The sequence below is a fragment of the Sinocyclocheilus anshuiensis genome, unplaced genomic scaffold (assembly GCF_001515605.1).
Source record: "Sinocyclocheilus anshuiensis isolate Anshui unplaced genomic scaffold, SAMN03320099.WGS_v1.1 scaffold697, whole genome shotgun sequence".
NCBI lineage: Eukaryota > Metazoa > Chordata > Actinopteri > Cypriniformes > Cyprinidae > Sinocyclocheilus > Sinocyclocheilus anshuiensis.
The window spans coordinates 2557636-2566413 of NW_015538036.1; the positions used below are offsets into that span (position 1 = coordinate 2557636).

General features: G+C 38.9%; 1 protein-coding gene across 1 annotated transcript in view; it reads left to right on the forward strand.

Moving 5' to 3' along the window:
• The window catches only part of wdfy3 (WD repeat and FYVE domain containing 3), a 75676-nt gene that overhangs the window by 39902 nt on the left and 26996 nt on the right, over positions 1-8778 (forward strand). Inside the window, exons 19-28 of the mRNA XM_016477539.1 lie at positions 2356-2574; positions 2916-3097; positions 3423-3654; positions 3835-3995; positions 5209-5320; positions 5427-5617; positions 6217-6369; positions 6936-7009; positions 8066-8227; positions 8493-8587. Coding sequence (XP_016333025.1) covers positions 2356-2574; positions 2916-3097; positions 3423-3654; positions 3835-3995; positions 5209-5320; positions 5427-5617; positions 6217-6369; positions 6936-7009; positions 8066-8227; positions 8493-8587 — 1581 coding nt within the window. The remainder of the gene's footprint in view (positions 1-2355; positions 2575-2915; positions 3098-3422; positions 3655-3834; positions 3996-5208; positions 5321-5426; positions 5618-6216; positions 6370-6935; positions 7010-8065; positions 8228-8492; positions 8588-8778) is intronic.

Here is an 8778-nt window from a genome sequence, read left to right on the forward strand (position 1 = left end):
TTGAGAGAAATAGGCCTTTTGTGTACATAGAAAAAGTCTTAGATCTTTGAGTTCAGCTCATGAAAAATGGGGGCAAAAACAAAAGTGTTGCATTTATAATTTTGTTCAGTGTATAAACGAATAAGAGTTTAAATAGACTCTCTCTCTCTCTCTCTCTCTCTCTCTCTCTCTCTCTCTCTCTCGAATGGATGATTTCAGTATTAATAGATAGACTCCTGCATCATATTCTCTGACCTATTTTTGTCGATGCCATCATCATTTCTTGCTCGGAGAGTTTCATTCAGATCCCCTGCAGTCTAGTACATTGTTCCTGTCTTCTGTCTAGGATGTTCCTGTACAAGCCAAAGTAGATTTGTTGTATCTAAGTAGCTTAGGCTAAATTTTCAAGAATGTGTGCTTGATGTAATAGATCATTATGCAAAGTCCAAGAAGATTTATTCAGTGATGATGTTGGTCCCCAAACCACATTAAAAAAAGTTTAATGCATTTTTTAATTTGAACTTGAAAATAAATGCTTACAAAAATGCAAAACAAATATTAAGATCTGTTGAATTATGCTGATAATAATCAGAATCAGAAAGAGCTTTATATTAAGAGCTTTAATAGACACTTCTATTAAGTGTAAAATTTTAGGGTCAGATTATTATTCATACAAATTTTTCAGCATGGACGTATAATATTGATAACAAGTGAGTTAAAAAAATGGAACATTTGAGATGGAAATCTTTATGTAAAAGCATTGTATATATATATATATATATGTAAATAAATTATTAAACTTTTTGATGCATTTACATAAAGAAGATTTCCATCTCAAATGTTCAATGTTCAAAATATTTTTTAGTATTTATATACTGAACAAAAATATAAACGCAACACTTTTGTTTTTGCCCCCATTTTTCATGAGCTGAACTCAAAGATCTAAGACTTTTTCTATGTACACAAAAGGCCTATTTCTCTCAAATATTGTTCACAAATCTGTCTAAATCTGTGTTAGTGAGCACTTCTCCTTTGCCGAGACAATCCATCCACCTCACAGGTGTGGCATATCAAGATGCTGATTAGACAGCATGATTATTGCACAGGTGTGCCTTAGGCTGGCCACAATAAAAGGCCACTCTAAAATGTGCAGTTTTATCACACAGCACAATGCCACAGATGTCGCAAGTTTTGAGGGAGCGTGCAATTGGCATGCTGACTGCAGGAATGTCCAACAGAGCTGTTGCCCGTGAATTGGAGACGGCTTATGGTAGAGAAATGAACATTCAAAGGCGTTTCAGAGAATTTGGCAGTACATCCAACCGGCCTCAACGTGTAACCACACCAGCATCTTCACCTCCAAGATCGTCTGAGACCAGCCACCAGCTGCTGCAACAATCGGTTTGCATAACCAAAGAATTTCGGCACAAACTGTCAGAAACCGTCTCAGGGAAACTCATCTGCATGCTCGTCGTCCTCATCAGGGTCTCGATCTGACTGCAGTTCGTCGTCGTAACCGACTTGGGTGGGCAAATGCTCACATGCAGTTCGTCGTCGTAACCGACTTGGGTGGGCAAATGCTCACATGCAGTTCGTCGTCGTAACCGACTTGGGTGGGCAAATGCTCACATGCAGTTCGTCGTCGTAACCGACTTGGGTGGGCAAATGCTCACATGCAGTTCGTCGTCGTAACCGACTTGGGTGGGCAAATGCTCACATGCAGTTCGTCGTCGTAACCGACTTGGGTGGGCAAATGCTCACATTCGATGGCGTCTGCCACTTTGGAGAGGTGTTCTCTTCACGGATGAACAGGGCAGGGCAGATGGCAGACAGCGTGTTGCGTTTATAATTTTGTTCAGTGTATATTTAAAATATCACAAAAATATTAATCAGCACAACCGTTTTAACATTGATAATAATAAGAAATGTTTCTTAAGCAGCAAATCACCATATTAGAATAATTTTTTAAGGATCATGTGACACTGAAAACTGGAGTGATGGCTGCTGACATTTCAGCTTTTTCATCACAAGAATAAATTACATTTGAAAACATATTAAAACAGAGATATACTTCTTTCAAAAACATAAAAAACGTACCAACCCCAAACTTTTGAACGGTAGACAAATTTGCAAAAACAGAAGTATTGTCCCTCAAGATCACATAAGTAACACTTTACCATTCATTGCTTGTTCAAGCACCATCAGAATTTAAAAGCAGTCTTATCTGTCCAATAAAAAAACTATTCTGAGAATAATCAACATTAATATTCATGTAGCATTGGACAGCTGTGAATGTTTTGTGTCAGTCTACATCAAAATGATGCAAAAAGAGAAAGTAACTCCTAATATTGAATGTCCTCATTTTCATCTCTTCAGGCGAGCGTTTCTTTCCACCCCCATCTGGCCTGAGCTACTCAACATGGTTTTGCGTTGAGCATTTCAGCACGCCGCCCCAAAGCCATCCTGTGCGTCTGCTCAAGGTGGTGCGAAGGGCCACCTCGTCTGAGCAGCACTACGTGTGCCTGGCCATCATGCTCTCTGCTAAAGACCGATCTCTCATTGTGTCCACTAAGGAAGAGCTGCTTCAGACCTACGGCAAGTGTTTCCTACAACGTCCTGTTCTACATCTTTGTTTTCGGTTTATGTCAGCAAAGTTCTAATGATGTGGAATGCAGAGTAAATAAGAACAAATCTATTACAGACTTTCAAAATGCTGATGTTTGTGAACACACACACAAAAAAATATTTATTTAATATAATTTAAATATTAATTTAGCTTATGATGTCACCACGCTTACGTTTCATGGGCAAATTGGAAGTAGACAATTAAGCCACTTTAATGCAGGGTTTAAGAACCCGTTCCTTCTGAAATGCAGAGGAAAAGTTCCTTTGTCTGTGGTTAGTGACTTGACATAATTTCCTGTCTCCCTTTGCAGTGGATGACTTCAGTGAGGAGTCCTCCTTTTATGAGATCCTGCCCTGCTGTGCACGCTTCCGCTGCGCTGACCTCATCACCGAGGGACAGTGGCACCACCTGGTGTTAGTTATGAGCAAGGGAATGCTGAAGAACAGCATGGCGACTCTCTACATCGATGGCCAGATGGTCAGCACAGTCAAGGTGTGGCCCAGCTCCTGATGTAGACACCTTAATTTTGTTTTGACTTAAGTAATAGGAAACGGTGCCGTTATTATTTTTTCTGCAGAAATGTCATTATTTTCTGCCCCCTTTTAAAGATTTTAACTAATATTTCAAACTTTAGCATAACTCAAAATTGCCGTCAGATCTGCAATCTGATGCAAAGTGGTTCTTCTCTTGCTTCATTAGCAGTTCAAACACCAGTTCCCAAGACTACTGTTAAATAATGTATATTTAAAATAAAAGGCATTATTCCCGATAAGGTCACACTCACCTCTTTTGTTTCTCATTGTGGTTGTCTTTGTAGCTGCACTATGTTCACAATGCTCCCGGTGGCTCTGCCTCCGCAAACCCACCTGTGGTGAGCACGGTGTACAGCTACATCGGTACACCACCGGCCCAGCGCCAGCTCTCCGCTCTGGTCTGGCGACTGGGGCCCACTCACTTTCTGGAGGAGGTGCTGCCTGCTGCCAGTGTGGCTGCCATCTATGAGCTGGGACCCAATTATGTAGGCAGTTTCCAAGCTGTTTACTTGCCATGTGAGTACCTGATGTGTCACACTGAGGTGAATAACAAGGAACTACAAGATGTTTGATTTTAAAAGTAGATGTTTATTGTAAATTAATGGCTGTTGTACTGATTAAATGTTATGCACATCTTATGTGTGTTATATGTAGTTGCATGTTGTGAGTTTTAACTGTTTCCTCTCATTCATCCAGGTAAAGACTCAAAGACTGAGGCTGTGCCACCCTGTCCTGTTGGATTGGTTCCTGAAGAGAAGGTCTCCTTCAGTCTCTTTGCTCATTCTGTATCTACTCTCACTGTGGCCAAGATACGAAAAGTCTACAACAAACTGGACAGCAAAGCCATCGCCAAACAGGTACAGTAAGCAGTCTCACTCTCACCCTGCTATCTCTTTTGCTAAAATAATGTACTTAAATGATAAGATGTAAAATTTTAATTAAATATTGATATATTAATTTGTTGTAATGAATTTGAACAAGTTAAACATTAAAAATAAAAAGAAATTTGATTTTGCATTGTATTATTATTTTTTTTTTTTTGACATTTAAAGTTGTCATATTTAATAATCTGAACAACCACCAAATAATCAAGACCATAAGCAGACCTACACTATTGTTCAAAAGTTTGGGGTCATTAAAAATGTTTTTATGTTTTTGAAAAATTTCTCTTTTGCTCACCAATATTGCATTTATTTGATCAAAAATATGGTAAAACCAGTAATATTGTCAAATATTAGTTTAAAATAACTGTTTTCTATTTTAAAGGTTATTTATTCCTGTGATGGCAAAGCTGAATTTTCAGCAGCCATTACTTCAGGCTTTAGTGTCACATGATCTTTCAGAAATCATTCTAATATGCAGAATTGGTCCTCAAGAAACATTTCATATTTATAGAAACTACGGATCCAAGGCACTTCTTCCAGTTCCAAAATGTATAAAAAGCCTTTATTCAAACATTTCATATTATTAATGTTGAAAACAGTTGTGTTGCTTAATATGTTTGAGGAAACTGTGATTCTCTGGTGAATAGAAAGTTAAAAAGAGCAGCATTTATTTGAAATCAATTTTTTTTGTAACATTACAAATGTATATGCTTTCACTTTTGATTAATTTAATGTGTCCTTGCTGAATAAATGATTAATTTCTTTAAAAAAAATCTTTGCTGATTTTTAGTCAAAATATGCAGAATTCTTAGGGTAGAAAAGTTTTGTGAATGATTTGTATAAAAAAATTCTGTATAAATGAGGACATGTAACTAATGTAAATATCAGCAGAGCTTTTTGTGGAAATCTGCAGACCTTTTACATATTATCTTCACTAATTTTAGTGCGTCATCTGCAGAATTTTAGTATTGGACACTTTTTAATAGCTGGAAGAAGTAATACATATTTAGCCAAAATATTTAAGAAATAAATATGCAAGGGGTGCAGAATGTCTAGAACTTTTGAAGGACGAGTCTTCCAATTCTGCAGAAATTTGCAGTGCAGATTCCTTGTCCTGCCCATGAGTAGTTATTTTAATGATCATTTTATGAAAGCTGCTCAGAGTGATGTTTTCATCCCCTTTCAGCTGGGGGTTTCCTCTCATGAAAGTGCCACACCAGTCAAACTCGTCCATAATGCAGTGGGCCATCTCAACGGGTCGGCCAGGACCATTGGAGCAGCAGTCATCGGTTACCTGGGTGAGTGCAAAAAAAAAAAATGAAGCGGCACAATACAGCTTTTCCAATAAACCGGCCCTTTCTCTCAGTGTTCATGTATTTATAGCTGCAATCTTGTTCCATGTAGGTGTGCGCGCCTTCATAAGCAAACCGGTGGCCACCAACCTCCAGTACATCGGAGGAGCAGCTGCCATTCTGGGCCTGGTTGCCATGGCTTCAGATGTGGAGGGTCTCTATGCTGCAGTAAAAGCATTAGTGTGTGTTGTCAAGAGCAACCCGCTAGCTAGCAAGGAGATGGAGCGTATCAAAGGCTACCAGGTGGGCTGCAATAACAATTATCAGTGAACTTTGAACCGAGGATGTCCTCTGTTCTCTACAGCTGTAGCTGTAGGATGTTATGAGCCAATGAGGTGGCAAATTAAATGATAACAGTGAGCCTGGGCTGTTGTGACCGGTGACAGCCAATTGATGTGATAAGTGAGGGTTCTTAAGGGTGGGGCATGCTGGGATGTGCTGGTTTGAACCTAACAGATGGTGCATTGTTTTATTTCTCTGCTGCTTTAATAGGGTCTGTAGAGAGAATGCGATGTTTCACGGAGCTAATGTTGATTGTGGTGTCACGGTGTAAGGAAAATTAATGGCTGAGTGTTGGGTTGCAGCCTGTTTTAAACTGAACTGATCTGATGTTTCACGGAGCTAATGTTGATTGTGGTGTCACGGTGTAAGGAAAATGAATGGCTGAGTGTTGGGTTGCAGCCTGTTTTAAACTGAACTGATCACTGAATCCTGAAATGAGTAGACTAAGGAAAATATAGCAGATCATTCTTTCACATAGACCTTCTGTTGTTGTTTTTTCCCTGTCAACTTTAGATCATTTGCCTGAATGATCTTCTTTAACTTAATGTCTTCTGTTATAGCTGTTGGCCATGCTGCTGAAGAAGAAACGCCCGCTGTTGAACAGCCATATTCTGCACTTGACCTTCTCCCTCGTTGGAACTGTCGATAGTGGCCACGAGACCTCAATCATCCCCAACTCCACAGCCTTCCAGGACCTGCTGTGTGATTTTGAGGTGCGAAGCTCACACCAGAGTTAGGGCTGCATGAAAAAAAAAAAGTCACAGCATCACTAAGGCTCCTCTGGTGTAGGGCTGCATGATAAATCGCATGTGATATTTAATGGGCATCTTGTCAGTAAAGCCGTTTCTGTAATCAGTGGTAAATCTCCATCACGTGTGTGCTTATATGCATATAAATGCATATATGAACGTGGTTTTGCGCAGCTTGTCAGTGAACAACGGCTCTTTGTAGTAAATGCTGCTTCATGTGAAAGCACGCACGTGATGGAGATTTACCGCTGATTACAGAAACGGCTTTACTGACAAGATGCGCATTAAATATCACATGCGATATATCATGCAGCCCTACACCAGAGGAGCCTTAGTGATGCTGTGACTTTTTTTTTTTCCCCCATTACTCACATCCGACATATACAGAGAATGATTGACATCCTGTTAGGATGTATAAATTTTGTGTAGTGGTCTTCAGTTCTAAAACTTCTTTTATTTCAGAAGATATAAACATTTGTTGGTTTTTCATGATATAATGACATAAAATGTTTAATTTGTTGGACTTTCAGGTTTGGCTTCATGCTCCCTATGAACTGCACCTCTCTCTCTTCGAGCACTTCATTGAACTTCTGACTGAATCCAGGTAATCCATCCATACTCTAACACTCTTTATTGAATCTTTGATTCGGGGCAATCGATATAAGCCTTTCTGCGATATAATGGGACTTTCTTTGGATTCCTTCAGCCCTGTAGAGAAGTGTTAGAGTGTACATTAAGCATTAACATTATGATGGTTAACCAGCAGCACTTACAGAACAACATATGCATCACATGGTATCTAAAATACATCACATGGACATTTGAGGTCTACTTCCATATGAAGTACATCATATACAGTAGAAGAGGAGAGATCTGATTTATGTTTTGTTATGGAATTTTTTACATTTGGATTGATTGCATTGATCTCACTTTAATACATTTATCTTACATGCATCTTTTGAATGTAATCTTTAATCAGTACTCAATAAGTATTCAATGGTAACCTATAGAGTGAATGGGGTCTTTTCAAAGAAGTTGTGTACCAGGAACAAACAAGCTTTGAGAATAACCAGATATCGACATTTTAGCGAGTGGTACCATGGGGTGATGTAATACAGCCATTTCATTGGTTAGATGAGGGATTTTGTTATCTTGAAATGGATACTTTTGACTATAAAAACTGGGCTGTGAGCCTATTTCTTACCTCTTTTGCTCACAGCTTCAACTGTGTGTCAAACAGATCACTTCTCTGCAGAGAATTAAAGCAAGACAAAGACAAAACTGTTTGGTTTTTCATTCGCAGTCTTCACAATTATTTTATTACTTTATTAAGTCAGAATTTCCACGACAGTCTAAAGGCCCGTTCTCAAAAAGAACAATAACTTTAACATCTATGGATGGACTGTAACGTTCTGTTTAATATAAGCACACACTGCATGTCATCAGAGTGATTCCAACGATATTGTTCCTCTGTGTCTTTATCGTTATAGTTGTAATGTGGACTTTGCTATTCTCTAGATTATTAACTTTATAGTTATCGTCCTTGGTGTGAAGGTGCCTTTAGAGTGAACAGTGTTCCTAAACTCCAGAGGTGCAGAGTCAAACCTGCAGTTGTTAAACTGCTATCACTAACACAATGTGTACTTGTTTCTGTTCTCAGTGAAGCTGCTAAGAATGCCAAACTATTGCGGGAGTTTCAATTGATCCCCAGACTGCTGCTGACTCTGAGGGATCAATCTCTGTCTCAGCCCACCATCGCTGCCATCGGCAATGTCCTCAGTCTCCTGCTTCAAGGCTTCCCCAACTCATATGACCTACTCAGGTAAATGGAGAGTTGTATGCCCATTTTAAATGTAGGCTGTCAAAGACAACACATTTCTAGAAGATTAGAATCAGAAGTGACTGATTCTTTCAAATCTGTCTGATTTTGCTGCAGAACATACTTTATTTAGAAGCAGGGGTGACTAATTATTAAGGAACACTATGTACAATTTACACATACAAAATAATTTTCGATCACAAAATAATCATTTGTAATTCTGGACTTTCTTTCATTTATTTATGGCTATGATTGATTTTTTTCCCAGGTTTGGGCAGTTTATCTCTTCAACATTGCCAACATTTGCAGTCTGTGAGAAGTTTGTCATTATGGAGAACACCAATGAGGAGAAGATTGACAGGGGTGAGTCGGCATTTTTAAGCTTCCAAGTATGAAAGAAGCATTTTAGCAGCATATTGTTCCAACACAACAACACTTCAGATCACCCTGTTAAAGAATTAGACCCATGGGAATCAAAGCATTGCCAGCTTTAAACAGCACCAAAAGAAATCCACACCTGCAGAACCTTATAGAAAGCTACACAGAATTCCTGC